The following is a 17,917-nucleotide window of genomic DNA, read 5'->3' on the forward strand; positions in this document are numbered from 1 at the left end:
GCCAGAGAAACGGAGAAGATTGACTTTCAGAAACAAAAGGGTGGTCCTTTGATTTAGAGCTATCTGAGGACATCCTGAAAGTTTGCACACCCAACTTTCCAAGATTTCCTAGAAATTGGGGAAACAGAACAGGTAATCTGGGGAGACACAGAGGAATAGGGTTGGGGGGAGTAGACAACTATGACAAATCAGCCACCCTTCCCTTGTTCTTTTTATTTTCTTATTTTTTAATAACCATAATTAGGTTATCGTGAAGGTACTACATTTTCAAGAGGAGGATATTTCTTGCCAAGCTACAACATGGAAAGATACTTTAGAAAGAAAGAATTTGAAGAGCAAAAACACTCACTTGCTCATCTACGAAACTGTGTAACTCGTTTGCTCATTTGGCCTCTGTGGTGAATGATTACACTGTGCTAACTTCTTTGTTCCCATGGTATTTTTCTTCTACTGGGGCAGTGTTTTAAGTTGTTAAGATGTTACTCATCAAGGCACAGTGCTAGGCACTTTATATGCATTACATCTTCCAGTCCTTAACCCTTGAAATTAGTACCTGTCATCCCTTTTATCAGACAGTTTTAAGTAATTTGCCCCAAGGTCATGCTAGAAAGTGATGGAGTCCAGGTGCAAACCCAAGCCTCCCTTAGCGCCTTCTTGGCCCGTTTCCTCTCTGGGTGGATGCTGTTGGGAAGAAGTAGTTTTGGTTAGAGAGACCAGTATGCCTTCCCTCATTTCACCTGAGCCAGAGGAATGTGCCATCAGTACCTAGCTTCTGTGTGAAAATAACACCTGGAAAGAAGATGAGTTTGCCAGCAGCAGTTTAAGGAACAAGAGATCTTACTTTCAAAGGAAAGTGTAATTAGAAAAAGAAGAACAGAGATCTCGTCCCTGTTGTTCCATCTCTTGCCTGCTATTCCCTGGGCTGGTCAGCTTGCTTCTGGGCCTCAGTTTGTTTATTTGTAAAACTGTGAGACTTCTATTATATCCTAAGGGCCTTTGACCTCCTGAGTTCTGCAGTTACTAAGGTTTCCACAAGATAATAATCTCTTTGAATCTTGTAAAATTTAGACAGTGCCTGAAATGCCTCCTTGTGTTTATTTATTTATATGTCTGTATCCCCACGCAGTTGCTTGTGGATAGACAATGCATCTGTTGGCTTTTGCGTAGCACAGTGTCTAGAAATAGTGTCTTTGCAAATATGAATGTATATGGAATGAAAATGTGCTCTCAAGAGATTTATATGCCATTGCTGTTTGGTAGCTTGTTAGTAACCCCAGTTTTATTATCTTATCTTTCTTTGGTTATTGGCATAATTTTTCAATTCTTTTTTTGTTGAGGTGAAATGCATAGAACATAAAATTAACTCATTTAGTAAATACACCTATTCACAATGTTATGCAACCACTACCTCTGTTTCCAAAATGTTTTTCATCACCCCAAAAAGCTGTACCCGTTGAGCGGATGCTCCTCAGTCCTGCAAACCTTCCACCTACCCCCCTGCCTCAGCCTTTGGCAACCACCAATCTGAGTTCTGTTTCTGTAGATTTATTTATTGTGAATATTTCATATAAGTGGAATGACACAATATGGGTGATCGATCTTTTGGGTCTAATCCTAATGCTTTCAAGCTTTGTCAGCATTGTAGCTTGTATTAGTGCTTCATTTTTATGGTTGAGTAGTATTCTATTGTTTGTACATACCACATTTTATCCATCCATCTTCTGATGGACATTTCAGCTGTTTCTATCTTTTGAGTATTGTGAACGGGAACACATGTACAGGCTGCTGTGAACATGCCTGTAGATGTGTTTGTTTATGTGTTTTCAATTCTCTTGGATATATTACTTTCAATGGCAAAAAGCAATTACTTTTGTACCAACCTAATACAGCTAAAAGTGGAATTAGTGGGTCATAAGGGAATTTTACATTTAACTTTTTTAAGGGAGTGCTACACTTTTCCACAGTTTCTGTTTTACTTGCCTACCAGCGGCGTAAAAGGTTCCAATTTCTCCACAAACTTGCCAACATTTGTTATTTTCTCTGTGTGTGTCTTTGTCTTTTAATAGCCATCCTAGTGTGCGTGAAGTGGTATCTCATCATGGTTTTGATTTGTATTTTCCTCATGATTAATGACGTTGAGCATCTTTTTATGTGTATGCATGTGTTTGTGTGTTGGCTATTTACGTATTATCTTTGGAGAAATGTCTATTCATTTAGCCTTTTTTAAGTTGGGTTGTTTGTCTTTTTGTTGAGTTGTGAGAGTTCTTCATCTATTCTGGATACAAGTCCCTTATCAAATATGATTTGGAAATATTTTTCCCATTCTATAGGATGTGTTTTCATTTTCTTTTCTTTTTTTTTTTTTTTTTTGAGACGGAGTCTCGCTCTGTCACCCGGGCTGGAGTGCAGTGGCCGGATCTCAGCTCACTGCAAGCTCCGCCTCCCGGGTTTACGCCATTCTCCTGCCTCAGCCTCCCGAGTAGCTGGGACTACAGGCGCCAGCCACCTCGCCCAGCTAGCTTTTTGTATTTTTTAGTGGAGACGGGGTTTCACCGTGTTAGTCAGGATGGTCTCGAACTCCTGACCTCGTGATCCGCCCGTCTCAGCCTCCCAAAGTGCTGGGATTACAGGCTTGAGCCACCGCGCCCGGCCTGTGTTTTCATTTTCTTAGTAATGTCTTTTGATACACAAAAGTTTGTAATTTTTTTTTGAGACGGAGACTAGCTCTGTCGCCCAGACTGGAGTGCAGTGGCCGGATCTCGGCACACTGCAAGCTCCGCCTCCCGGGTTTATGTCATTCTCCTGCCTCAGCCTCTCGAGTAGCTGGGACTACAGGCGCCCACCACCTCGCCCGGCTAGTTTTTTGTATTTTTTAGTAGAGACGGGGTTTCACAAAAGTTTCTAATTTTAATGAAGTTCTTTTTATCTATGTTTTGTTGCTTGTACTTTTGGTGTCTACAGATCTGTTGCCAAATGCAGTGTCATGAAAATTTACTTCTGTTTTCTTCTAAGAGTTTTATTATTTTTTTAAGCTTCTATAAGTAGGTCTGTGATCCACTTTGAGTTGATTTTGGTATATGATATCAGATGGGGTCCAAGTTCATTCTTTCTGCCTATTTGGGGTCCCTGGAATTTTGATAGTATTACATTGACTCTAGATCACTTTGAGTATTATTGCTAGCTTAATAATAAATCTTCCATGGATGGGTATGGTGGCTCATACCTGTACTCCCAGTACTTTGGAGGCCGAGGAGTATCACTTGAGCCCCAGGAGTTCGAGATCAGCCTGGGCAATATAGTGAGACTCTGGCTCTATTAAAATCAATCAGTCAATCAGTCTTCTGTTTCATGCTACTATTTAGCAGTGTTTTGTAGTTTCAGTATACAAACCATTTACTCCATTGATTAAACTTATTTCTAGGTATTGTACTCTTTTGGATGCTGTTGTGATTGGAATTGTTTTCTTAATTTTCTGATTATTCATTTCTGGTGTGTGGAAACACAATTGGCTTTTGTGTGCAGATATGATACCTTGCGGCTTTACTGAATTAGTGTGCTAGCTCTAGTAATTTTTTTGTGGGATCTTTGAGATTTTCTGTATGTTGGGATATGTCATATGTGAGTTCATAAATTTTACTTCCAATTTGGGTGCCTTTCTTTTTCTTGCCTAATTGTTCTGGCTAGAACTTCCAGTACAATGTAGAATCTCAGTGGTGAAAGTCGGCATCCTTGTCTAGTTCTTGATGTTGGGGGAAAGTCTGGTTCATATAGTCTTCCGTCTCATGAAGTCAAAGCTTATCAAAGCATGGTCCCTAGACAGCAGCATCCACACCACCTGAGAACTTGTTAGAAATACTCATTCTTGGGGATTCCCTCTAAACTTGCTGATTCTGACACTGTGCGGAGTGGGGCCTAGCAATTTGTATTTTAAGAAACGCTTTAGGTGATGTGGATACACATTGAAGTTGAAGAACCACTGCAGCAGAGTTCGAATTTCTTTGAAGTTAGTGTCTGTGCTTTATTTTCTTTGTATTCCTTTTAGTTCCCTTGTGGGATTAATCAGTGTTGAATAATTAAAAAAAAAAAAAAAAAGAAATTCAGAGCTAACCAAAGTGCCTACATTATCTCTTAGCTTGTGTAAGAGTCTTGAGTCACTATGAATGATTAGAGATTCATCATTAGACATTTATGAGATTCATCAGAAGATCTCACATTTTGTATGCAGTATTAGACCCATTGCAAACAGCTTAAGTGTACTTGTATTTAGACCATTTGTTCTGATAATTACTTTCACCATTATTATCTGTTTACCTACTAGCTGTGGCCTTCTAGCTACTTCTGCCAGCAAGAATTTCTGTTCCTCAGCAATTTAAAAAGACTGAAGGGTCACTTTTATAGGGTATATTGGATTTTATCACATCATTATTTCATCTTTGCCTTATTTTCTCATTAGTTTTATCTTGCTGTGTTGTGATATCAACTCCTTTGCATTCTTTTTGAGCAAGACGATATTTAAATCAATTAGGAAAAAATGTGATCTATGGCAACTAAGGGCTATTGTTGAAAAATAGCCATTTAGACATACAAGTACCAGTTTATAGACAAGTCCAATACTTATATGAATTCATTACCTGTTTGCATGTATTACATGAATACTCAGATGATAAAAATACCATTTAAACGTGCCTGAAATTATAATATAATTGATTAGTTTATGGCTGATCTTTTTCTAAGACTTGTTTTAAATGATGATTTATACCCTGGATTCCCAGTTGCCACCACTTTGAGATTTCCAAACTTTATTTGTAATTCATCTAATTAGTCTAGTTCTGTCTGCTCCCAGAATGAGTGAATGTTGTGAAGATAGCATCTGAGATGTGTGAGCTCTAGGTCAGTGGTTCCAACCTTTTTGGCACCAGGGACTGGTTTCGTGGAAGACAATTTTTCCACGGATTGGGGGTGAGGGAGACTGTTTCAGAATGAAACTGTTTCACCTCAGATCATCAGGCATTAGTTAGATTCTCATAAGGAGCACACAGCCTACATCCCTCTTCATGATAGGGTTCGCTGCTGATTAGGAATCCAATGCGGCTGCTGATCTGACAGGAGGCGGAGCTCAGGCAGTAATGCTGGCTTACCCACTGTTCATCTCCTGCTGTGTAGCTCGGTTCCTAACAGGCCACGGACCACTATTAGTGGTTGGGTACCCCTCCTCTTGGGGATCCCTGGTAGCAGTGAAGAAATAGAGGATGAGGCAGAATGATCTTGCAGCCTTGGTGCGGGCTCAGGAGCTCTCCAAGAGCTTGTGTGGTCCTAAGAATACAATGTTGCTGGTCTTTCCTTTTGTCTCTTTGATGTATGAATACTGTCATAGAATCATTGCATTAATTACCATTGATTGAATAATAAAGGCTCTCCAACCTTTCTGGTTCAAGGTTTAAGTAAATGAAAAATAAACTCATTAACAAATGCTAGCAGACTTTTAAGACTTTTAGGAACTTTAGGAAGAGAAATTAGTGTTTTAATTAGGGAAAGATTACAATAATATTGGACATTCTCAAACACAATTGAGCAGAGATAGTAAACTCACAGATTGGGAAATAAATGTTTAGGAAGACAATAACTTCTTTTCGTACCACTATGGTGAATGAGATTTTATTTTGCTAGCTTTTAAACTCCAAATTGCCTATAGTTGTAATGGTTTATTTCAGAAAGGAGAGGAACTTGGGGTTCTAAGGCATGGTAGAGTTTTGGAAACTGTTAGTGCGTATTTTTAAATGTCCTTTGAAATAGTTTTGATGACAGTGACAAAAGGGGGAACAAACATGTTAAAGTCATTTGGCTACTCTTGAAATCAAGACTGTGAAAAAAACCTTTTCTAGCTGTAAATCACATACTTGTCCTACATTCTTTAAAGCATTTTACACAAATGACTTTAACAGTTTTAGGGGTCATGCCTAGGGTTAAGAGACTATATGCATGGTAAACATTTTGGTGATTAAAAAGCAATACTTTATTGAGGTGGTAGCACCTCTGTTCGCACTCTGTACTGTGAAACATTTTAGTTTTACCTAATGAGGAAGGATTGTTCCCTAAGTCAATGTTGTACCAAGTGTATACTTGTTGATTTTATGTTGCATTGGGTATGGATTATTAAAAAGCTTCAGTACTTGTAATAGTAACAAGAAAATTTTTAAAAAGCAACCAAAACTATCAATAAAATTATAAAAAGCATTGTAAAGAATAATGATAACTAGTAACATTTTGATGAGTGATTATTGTGCCATGCACTGCTCTAAGCGCTTTTGCACGTAATGAATTTAATCTTTAAACCTGACCATATGAAGTAAGAACTGTTATTCTCATTTATGACTATTAGGAAGTAAGGCTCAGAAAGGCTAAGTGAATTGTTCAGGGTCACACCACCAGTGTGAATAGTGAGCTGGGAAATAAAACCAAGCAGACCACGCTCTTAACATCTGCTGCATCGAGCTGTGTACATCAGCCCTTGAATTTCACAGACAGCGCTCAGGATGGCGCAGACATCCCATTGTTTATGATTAATTTTTAATGAATCAATTAAAATACAAATATTAAGTAAATATACAACTCTGTATGGCTATGCGAAAAATGCCGAAGCTGACGGGAAAAATGGGTTTTGGAAATCAATGCCTTCAGCGATTGGTGGATGTATTTGTTTAAATTATACTTAAGAATTAAATTGGGTCATGCAGTGATCCATTTTTATGCCATTCTCTTCTTTTGCTTTAAATTATTGCCATTGTGTTAGCATGTGAGAGACTGCTGTGTTTATTTTTTACAGTTATAGAGATGATCAGATATTTTAGTGATTTGGTGTATTATCCGTGAATTTGGATTGAATGCTTGGCACTTGGAATGTTAGATAAATATACAAATGTTCTTCCCTGCTCCTGTTTTCTTTCCTATTTCACAGACTTGTTCATATGCTCACCAGTGTCCCTGTCCCTTTTTCCCCTACTGAGTCCTCTCCTGTGAAGTGGTCATAACACTGGTTGTACTGTGAAGTGAAAGATCCATTGTATGCACATTTAAATGCAGCACTGGATGGCAGGATCTGCCTTTTGCCAAATAAAGTGTTGTATTTCTCTTGGTTTTTGTTCCAGCTGAGCAATTTTCATTGCTGACAGCACAACATACATTAGGATAAAGCAAATAAACAATGCTAGCTCCATAGTGGAGCCAGGAAGTCCCATCTTGGACTAGAAACACAAAGTTTTCTATTGACATTTGGGAGGTGGGCTGCTAAATAGGCGAGCCAGCCACCAAATAGAAAACCAGTGGCCATGAGGTTCTTGCATTTCTAGGGAAACCATTTGTTTAATTGTTAGATCTTTGAAAGGTGTCCGAAGTTGATTTTGATGTAACAGCGGCCAGTTTCTTTGTAACTAAATATTAACTGAAAACTATATCTTGGGTAATTGTTAACCTTGCCATTCGTTGTTTGCCTTAGACATGTAATTAACATTCATTGAATTTAGCTTTTTGTTGTTGTTCACATCTTTTATTAACTCAAACACAATTGCTTGTCTTCTGTTTTTAAAAACGTTTTTGGGAAGACAGAGTCTCGCCCTGTGTGCAGGCTGGGGTATGGTGGCTTGATCATGACTTACTGTAGCCTTGACCTCCTGGGCTCAAGCCGTCCTCCCACCTGAGCCTTCCAAGTAGCTAGGACCACAGACACGCACCACCATGCCTAGCAACTTTTTAATTTTTTGTAGAGATGGGATCTTGCTATGTTGCCCAGGCTGGTCTCAAACTCCTGGGCTCAAGTGAGCCACTGCGCTGAGCCTTGTCTTCTGGTTTGTTGAAGCAGTAAGTCAGACAATATTTGCTACAATAATGTCTGTCAAATGTTTGTGACTGGCCATAAAAACTCCGGCACCACATTCATCTGAAGGACACTGCTAGTGAAGGCCACTCATTTTGCTGTTGTCATCTACCTTATCGTATCTCAGGACATCCAGCTTAATCTTTTTCTATTACGTTTGTTCTTCTTGGGAGTGATATGACTACTTCTATGAAGTCCCAACACAAGATGAAGAGCGGACTCCTTTTGAATGTGTAGTTAAGACAGAGTATGTTCATCTTTCAGTTGCTTGCCAGCAAAGATCAGTCTCTGCTGATCAGGAGAAATTCTTTCTTTATTCTGGATCTTGGCCTTTGGATTTTCTATTGTGTCCAAGGGTTCAGCCTTGAGAGTGGTGCTTTTTCTGTAAGGACTTTTATGAAAGTCTGCATTTTGGTCGTGGTTCCATCCCAGATGGTGGATCAGAAAGCTGAATTTCCTATTTTGAAACAAATTTCTTGTTAATTTAATGCTTTACTTTGAAAAATCCAAGTAAATTTGGCATTCATATTTTTAATAGTTCCTTATTTTAAAATATGATCTAGGCCTGATGCGGTGGCTCACACCTGTAATCCCAGCACTTTGGGAGGCCGAGGTGGGTGAATTACGAGGTCAGGAGTCCGAGACCAGGCTGGCCAACGTGGTGAAACCCCGTCTCTACTGAAAATACAAAAATTATCTGGGCGTGGTGGCAGGCATCTGTAATCTCAGCTACTCAGGAGACTGAGGCAGGAGAATCGCTTGAACCTGGGAGGCAGAGGTTGTAGTGAGCCGAGATCACGCCATTGCACTCCAGCCTTGGCAACAAGAGCAAGACTCTGTCCAAAAAAAGATCTGTTTTTTCCCCCTGCCTTATTCAGTTGGTTTGGAATAATTTAAGGATCTCTTCTATTTCAAATTATGGCATGTTACAGTAATTTATTAAAAATGATAATCTAACTAAAAATCATAAACCCGAAGTCTGTAGGAGCTTTTTAAACCAGAATAGAAAATAATTTTATAATTGATTTGTTTAAATATTAATTATACATTCTTTTAAAGGCCAAATAAAAAGAAAGAAACTTTTTGCCCCACTCTGTTAGACTACTATTAACTGAGCAATCTTGGTTTATGGAACTTGAGGTTTTGGGAATCATAAAATATTTATAAAGATACTTATAGTTTTGGGTTTTTTGTTTGTTTTCTTTGAGTTGTATAGCTGGAGAATTCCTTTTCATTTGTGGTTTCAGGTTTAGCTTTAAGACAATATATACCAACTTTTGAAGAGAAGATTGTCAAAGTAATTATCTTCAGTTTGGATAGTACATTGAAAGCACTGATTATTTTGAATAATGCATGTTTCTTCAGCTATTAACATCTGACTCATCTCTTTTAGGACCTGCTGAAGTTCCCATGATGTCACCGAATGGATCCATTCCTCCCATTCATGTGCCTCCAGGTTATATCTCACAGGTAATCCATTTGATGGACTTCTCTGCTCACTATGGACACTACGTTACTCCAACAGAGTATACGTTGAGGCTTCAAAGCCATATTCTAGGAATTAATTTAGGTACCATAGTGCTAGATTTGCCATCATTTTGTGGCACCACATGGTATTTCTTGTGTTTTGCCACTTGACTTACTGGAGAGCCAGAGAAAAGGAAATGTAGAAGGCCTACTAGACTGTTCTCTGGCAAGTGGCGTTTTTATGTTTGATTGATTGGTTGTGATTTCTTTATGGAGTCTCCTGCTTTAGAAATTTCCTTCCACCTGTAATACAACTTTCTGGAATAAAATTCATAGATTTAGTTAGTTAACATATTAAAGGAGACATAGCTCACACAAACAGGGCCTGCCTTCTGTTATAGATGGAGAAAAATGGAGTTCCATTGCTCCATGATGTGGCACCACCTGGGCTTGGTGAATTACTGAGTATGATGTGAGAACTTGGCTGTTTGCATTTAAATTTCTCTGAGGTTTGGTTTTCTAAGTAAAATGATGGTAATAGGAATCTCAGAGATCTATTGGAAAGGTAAAAAAGCTTAAAGGATGAAGTTATGTTCCTGTGCCTGAATGAGGTATAAAATGTTTTGCATGGCTGGAACATTGTGGACATCTGTATATACTTTAGATTTTGTCCTAGCCTCAGCACAATATACAAATCTCCTGTTTCTGCATAGCTACCTTTCCAAATATCTAATAAACTGTTTTTCTATCTTTCTGCCTTTTTTGTTCTTCCTACTTAGCATAAAATGAAAAATATTTACAATTTTACTATCCAGAGATGATAATCACTGTGCTAACATTTTTTTGATTATATCCTTCCAGATGGATTTTTCTTTTCTTTACTCTTTCTCTGTCTCTCAGCCTCTGCTTTTAAAGTGGTTTAAAAATATGTAATTTTCAGTTTTTAATGATTTTGCTAGGATGAAAAATTGGCAGCTACATAGGAAAGTTGCTGAAGCGGAGGCAGGAATCAAAGATTTATCCTTCTCTGATATAAAAACTTAACCATTTCTTCATGTGTAAGACATATCGCAGCCACTATAATTTCATTTTTTCCATCCTTTTTTTTTTTTTTTGTGAGCCAATTTGACTTTATTTATTTATTACATAGCCAGCTTGCCGGCCCGTTTTCCTGCTGTTGCGAATAAATGACTTATTTTACACAAGTCTTTGTAAATAAGAATCACTGGAGGGAGGATGGGGTGTAAAACAGGCTCTTCCAGCAGGGATACAAGATGATGGATCACATTCACACCCACAGTCAGTTAACAGAAAAGAACAAGGAATGTAGAATTCCATTATGTCTCCTGCTCATTTATTTTGAGGACGTGTTTCATTCCATTGAACAGAGTACAGTTCTCACCACTGTGACAGCAAAAATAACACCTCCTTTTATGCTAAAGGTCCATTTATGGAGTACCAGTTAAAAATTGAACATTATACTGGAGAGAAGCTTCAGTGTGCTTTTTCTTGCTAGTAGTATTGCTGGGGTTGTATTAAATGCAAAAATATTTGTTGCATGTACTAGGAGAAATGAAGAATTTTTGACTTGGATATAGTTCTGATTCTGGAAAACTGTAGAAAATCCAAATAGAAACGGTAAAAGTAGAGCTGTAAACTTGCTTGTATGAAACTGATGATGGAAGCGTGTTGACGTTCTTTCCCAGCTGATAGTTATGGCAAAATATGCTAGACAATATTGGAAGAATAGTTAAAATGGAATAATTTGAATTGAAAAAGGGAAAGAAGCAGTCTGTAAGGCATGTGAATGACTAACTTCATTTCAGTTGGGCTCTGTGACCAGAAGATGGGTGCAAAGTTAAATGACCTTCAATGGTAGTATTATATCTTTATGACATGTTACAGTAGAGTATCTGAAAAAGATTGTTAATATGAAGAAAATAGAATTGAGAAGCCAATAGGATATGTACACAACATCATCTTCAAGGCTGGCAGTACACACACTTCAGTGAAATGAGGAAGGCAGAACCAAGTATAAAATGTCTTAGTTGTCTTGTTATCACCAAGAGATAGGAGCAAAATACATTGTTGTCATGCAGTTGTAGAAAGAAAGAAACACACACACACATACACACACACTCTCCCCCTGCAGGCTGGACATACGTGAGATGTGCTCAGTACTAATCTGTCCCTCTGCTAGTTAGTTCTGTACAGTTATCACCACAGTCCTCTTCCTAAAATACACATGTCTTTCTTGTTCAGGTCTAGAGTTGGTTGCCATCACATACAAATGTAGTTAAAGTTCTGTAGCATGGTGTATATGATATCCATAACACTCAACACTGCTTACCTCTCAAGAAGCACCTTTACCTGTCACCACAGAGTCTATATGTTAAACCTCTGTTCCCTAGATACCTTGAGCCTCTTTCCAAATACACACTTTCATGTCCATTATTTCCCCCTTTCTGGAATACTCTTAGAGCCTTTCTTTGACAATTCAATTGTTCTTTTTGGTGCCTCTTCTCGGTGTGACCCAAATTTTAGAACCTTCATCACAGAAATAGTTGTTCTGTTTTTTCAGCATCTGTGATTCTTTTCCTCCCTGTCATAGAATACAATGTGTATTTATAGTAATCTCCAAGAACTCATTGCCTCATGGGGATTGTATCTCAGCATCTAGAATACTGCCTGACACAAAATAGATACTTGGCTAAATATTTTTAAATGTAAATGATTGTCTAAGCATAAGTAAGTACAGGAGAAGATTCACATATGTTCTTCAATGATTTGCATGTTTAAAGAGAGTAATATAATGCTTAATAGATGGAAAATAATATGAGACTGATCTATACCTGCAAAGAATGAAATGTTCTGAATGTGTTTTTAAAAGAGAGAGGAACGCCAAGACAGTTCACTGGAGAAAAGAATAATCTTTTCAATAAATGGTGCTGGAAAAACTGGGTATCCACATGCAGAAAGAGTGAAGTTGAACAGCTCCCTCACACCATATGCAAAAATTAACTCAAAATGGACTATAAACAGAAATCTAGGAACTAAAACTATAAAACTTGAGATACAAAATATTGTAACCTTGGATTAGGTAATGGATTTGTGTATGTAACACCAAAAGCATGAGCAACAAGAGAAAAAAATAGATATATTTGACTTTATACAAATTAAAAATTTTTGTGCCTCAAAGGACACCGTTAAAAAGTGGAAAGAGGCCTGGGACTGTGGCTCACACCTGTAATCTCAGCACTTTGGGAGACCAAGGCAGGTGGATCATTTGAGGTCTGGAGTTCGAGACCAGCCTAACCAACATGGTGAAACCTTTTCTCTACTAAAAATACCAAAAAAGCAAACAAACAAATGAAAAAAAACCAGGTGTGGTGGCACATGCCTGTCATCCCAGCTACTCAGGAGGCTGAGGCAGGGTAATCACTTGAACCCGGAGGCGAAGGTTGCAGTGAACCGAGATTGCGCCACTACGTTCCAGCCTGGGTGACAGAGCGAGACTCCGTCTAAAAACAACAACAACAACAACAAAAATGGAAAGAAAATTCACAAAATGGGAGAAAATATGTACAAATAATATGTTTCAGAAAGAATTTGAATCTAGGACATATAAAAACCTTATAACTCAAGAATTAAAAAAAAAAATTTAAAAGTGGGCCAAGGACCCAAACAGACATTTCTCCAAAGAAGATATACAAATGGCCAATTAGAACATGGAAAGATGCTCAATATCATTAGCCATCAGAGAAATGCAGATCAAAACCACACTGTAATACCTTAACATGCTAGAATTCCTACAGTCAAAAAGACAATAACAAATATTGGCAAGGTTGTAGGAAAAGTGGAATACACTGCATGTGTTAATGTAAAATAGTGCATCTGCTTTGGAAAACAATCTGGCAGTTCTTCAGATGGTTGAATAGAGAGTTGCATATGACCCAACAATTGCACTCCTACATATATACCTGAGAAATGAAAATATATGACCACACAAACACTTGTACAGGAACATTCACAGGAACATTATTCATAATAGCCCCAAAGTGGAAACAACCCAAATGCCTATCAACCTATGAATAGGTAAATGTAATATAATATTTCACACAGTGGACTATTATTCAGCCATAATGAGGGATAAAGAACTGATACATGCTAAACTATGGATAAACCTTGAAAACAGTATGCTAAGTGAAAGAAGCCAGACATAAAAGCCACATATTGTATCATTCCACTTATATAAAATGTCTGCAATAGGCAAATTCATAGAGACTGAAATAAATCAGTGGTTGCCAGGAGTTGAGGGGAAGGAGTAATAGGGTATGCTGTTTCTTTGGGGAGATAAATGTTCTGGAAGTAGATAGTGATGGTGGTTACTTAACTGTGACACTAAAACCTACTAAATTGGACACTGTAATGGGATGAATTTTATGTTATATAAAGTAAATCTCAATAAAGCTAGTACAAAAGAAGGGGTGAGGGGAGGACAGTGACACGTCCCAGTTATGAATCGAGAAACGGTGGGGCAGCTGGGAAAATGACCCCACTTTGAAGTTATTGCTGGTGGTGATGGTAACGACTATGAATATTGTGCACTGTGCTAAATGGTTTATTTTTATGTCTAGTTTTCACTGTCCCATCTCTACATAATGAGGATGCTGAGGCCCAGGTTGGAACCAGGATTGCAGCCTATGCATTTCTGATTACAGTGACCTCTTTCCCACTATGATGCAATCTCACAGTCTGTGGCAGAGCCTTGTCCTGACTGTTTTATTGCTTTCTGGCAGTGTGAGTGTGGGTGTGTGTTGTGCCTACTTATGTATCTCCATTTCTAAAACACCAACTACTTGTGCATGGTATGGTCTTTATTTATTTATCTTTTTCTTTAAAATTTTTTTGAGACAGAGTCTCGCTCTATCACCCAGGCTGGAGTGCACTGGCGTGATCTTGGCTCACTGCAACCTCTGCCTCCCAGGTTCAAGCGATTCTCGTGCCTCAGCCTCCTGAGGAGGTGGGATTACAGGTGGGCACTACCATGCCTGGCTAATTTTTGTATTTCTAGTGGTGATGGGGTTTCACCATGTTGGCCAGGCTGGTCTTGAACTCCTGACTTCAAGTGATTCACATGCCTCAGCCTCCCAAAGTGCTGGGATTACAGGTGTGAGCCACCACACCCTGCTGGTATGGTTTTTAATTGTAAGAAAATTGAAGAGGGAGGCAAGTAAACCAAGATTTTACAGTAATAACTCTAATCTGATTGAATAGAGAAGTTCTTTATTATAGCAGATTTGTTGTATAAATAGCTGAAAGTCCTTTAAAGATAAATTAATAAAATTGGTCAAATCTGAAAAAATACAGATGTCATTAATAAGCAGATAGTAAACTCCTGAAGTTTAACAGACAGCTGTGGAGGTGCAATCAACAGCACAAGCTTTGTTTTCTTAGGTTGAGAAGGGCTGAATTGGTGGACTTGACAGATACTGTGGACTTAGGGTGCAAAAACAGTGGAATCCTGTCATTTCAGCTCGGTGGTTTCTCTGATACAGTAGGTTGGGGGAAGTGGTGTGTTTTGTGCCTTATTTTTTAGTGGGATGAGAGGTAGGGGGTTCTTTTCAACTTGAGAGAAAATATAGACCTTTTTTTAAACTATGAGAAAGTGGATTTAGGTAAGCGGGAATTTAATCTTATCACAGTCATCATCTCCATTATGTAAAAGCATTTTTGAGTGTGATTAGAGTTGAAACTGAAGGAGAACATGGACATTACTTGGAGAGGCCTTCCTTCAAATTCCACCTTGGCTACTTTCTATGTAACTTTGATAAATTCTTTCACCACATACACGAACACCTACTTGATGTGGTAGAGGGAAGAATTAAGAGAAGTGTTATGTGAGGTGTGGCACTCAGTAAGTAGTAGCTATTACAACGAAAAAGACTGTTACAACAATTCCAATGGAAGTTTGGCAGAGCTTGCCTTCCTAAATACATATTGAAATCACATGATGTGAAGCAAAATTTTCCTTTCATTGTATACTGGCCATGGTTCTCTGTTTTTTAACCTCACCATTAACTTTCTGAATAATTTATATGTAAAAATTTCTTAAGCAGATGCTTTGAGTTTTATTTTCCATGCTTCCATAGTAATTTATGACACATTTTTTTCAAATGTTATAGGGAAAACTTCATATTGACCCAAAGATTTAAAAAGCATATGAAAAGAAAAAGTGAAACATCCAAGTTAACGTTCTATCATTTGGGAAACCACTCTTCTTTTTCCAGATTAACTGTTGTAATCCCAAAACTTAGTAGTCAAAATAAATATTTTTGTTGTGAGAGGAGAAAGAACAAAAAGAGCACATTGGGTTGTTTTGGGGATTAATTAATGGGTCAGTACCTGTTGAAATTATATATATTTCATTTTCCTTAGCCAGGGAAAGGCAAGAAATGTATTGAAAAATATATTTAAATTTTGGTTTGGTTGGTCATTTGCCAATGATGACTGTTTGGAGAGTTGGCCAGAAAGCTGAAGCCCCTGTGGAGAAACAGTAGGGCCTGTTAGGTGGAAGCCATGCAATGCTTTTACCCCATTTCGCCCAGCCAAGCCAGCTGAGCTATAAACATTAGCCTCAACTGCTTCCCTTTGGTAACTACAGCTGGGGATTAAACCACCGCTTTGTTTCACCTTCAATGTTGTGAAAATGATAGCAGAAAGGCACATGGGGGATTGCCCTGTGCCCTGAGAAACTGAGATTCAGGCCCATTTGGTGGCCAATAAGGGGAACTGGATTCTCTTTTAATGCTTTCAGTCTTTCAGAGGAATTGATTTTTCTATAGGAAGTTAGGGAATTGTTCCATAGCGTACAGAGTGTGTTCATGGGGGTTGGTATTGTGTTCTGTGGAAAAGGACATAGTACTTAGGTATCATTTCGTTTCCATTACCAATGGATTTGAAGCAATTTTATTTTTTATCTTGTGGCTTATTTTGTCCAAGGAGCAGTTACAGACAGGGTTGACAATGCTTAATTAAAGAAATGTACCAAGGACATCCCCTCCCCTCAAAGTATTGTTCAGGTTTCCTCTTTCTGAGCCTTCTCCCTGTTCTGCACCTTCTCTTTGATTTCTTTCCTTTGTTTCTGTGATCTTGGCATTGTGACATAATAGAATACGGGATTAGTGGGAGGAAACAAGGGCCCAAGCAAGGCTCTACATCCAACTGTCTGTGTGGTTTTAGAAATATTAAGCGATTTATTTGAGTGTATCACTTGTTTACTTGATCATTGTCTGTCTTCCTTTTAGCATTTAAGTCCACAAAGGCAGGGACTTTGTGTGTCCTGTTCAGTCCCGTTCATCACTTGGTCTCTTCTTCCTTGAAAGGTACCCAGCACATAATAGGCATGTATCAAAATTTGGCTATCTGACTGGAGTCATTTTTATCTTGTGGAGGGAGGCAGAGAGGGGAAAGTGAGCATCTCTGGGGTTCTTTTCTGATCTAAAATTAGATGATTCTCCTCTGTTCATATTATTCCTTAACAGGGTATCAAGTGAGACTGTAAGTAAGTTTCCAAAAGCAGTCATTACCAAAGCAGTGTGCCACACTCATTGATATTTAGCATTTTATTGACTAGAAAGCTAGTTGTCACTTCTATACAAAAATGATAGTTGATTTTCATGGTAGGATTGACACAGTATTACATCCAGAAATGACTTCGGAGTCATTAGTGTTAAATTTGCCCTTTATATTACATTTTATTTAATTGCACAATTATTATAATCTATCTTTCTAAATTAGTAAGTCGTATTTGTCATATGTAATAACTTTTTTAAGAAAAACACCTTTTTCTGACCTGTTGGGTAGCAAAACTTTACCACAGTTAGATGAATTTTACATTTCTACACATTCTTTGAAACTCATTAGGTTCACAAAATTAGAATTATATAATATGGTTATTTTAATCTGTGATAGGTGTTATCTGAATATCTTCAGTGTGGATTCTTAATTTTTTATTGCACCAAGGGGACCATTGGCAGTCTGGGGAAACATTTTTTAAAGTAAAATATAAAATCCATAGGTACAAAGACCAGTTTTTTCAAAACTGGTCAATTTTTTTTAAAAGGTGATACAGTAATTTTTGTGCTGTTTTATTAGCACATTAACAACATCTAGCATCAGATCTGGTAACTACAATAATTTTGAAATTGTGATGTTTATAAAGATTAATATTTCTATAACACTGTAATGTGATACGGAAATGTCACATTTTGTTAGTAACAAAGTCAAAGGTACTGCCAGTACTACTGTGATTTGCTGCCTACATTTATAAATCAGGGAAATACAAAATTGCAGTTGCAGTTGGATGTTAGTGAGTAATAAAGATGTAATTTCTGAGATCATGGTCCCCTGAATTCTGTTCTTTTTCTTTTGTGGGGGATAAGGGTCTGGGTACCTGGTTAAGGCTCTTGCCCCTATTGGTGAGTAGTAATAGTATGTTTGAAACTTAGAACCATAGCTCTGTTGCTGGGAAGGGCCCAGACTGATTTCTTGATTCCTCATGTCTAATCTCATAATCTG

The 17,917-nt window shown here is 38.0% G+C and overlaps 1 protein-coding gene across 1 annotated transcript in view; it reads left to right on the plus strand.

Annotated features, from left to right (window-relative positions):
- Nucleotides 1-17,917, plus strand: part of FNDC3B (fibronectin type III domain containing 3B) — a 311,196-nt gene that overhangs the window by 130,072 nt on the left and 163,207 nt on the right. Inside the window, exon 5 of the mRNA XM_011940990.1 lies at nucleotides 9,264-9,340. Coding sequence (XP_011796380.1) covers nucleotides 9,264-9,340 — 77 coding nt within the window. The remainder of the gene's footprint in view (nucleotides 1-9,263; nucleotides 9,341-17,917) is intronic.

This window comes from Colobus angolensis, unplaced genomic scaffold (genome assembly GCF_000951035.1).
Source record: "Colobus angolensis palliatus isolate OR3802 unplaced genomic scaffold, Cang.pa_1.0 Scaffold197, whole genome shotgun sequence".
Lineage (NCBI taxonomy): Eukaryota > Metazoa > Chordata > Mammalia > Primates > Cercopithecidae > Colobus > Colobus angolensis.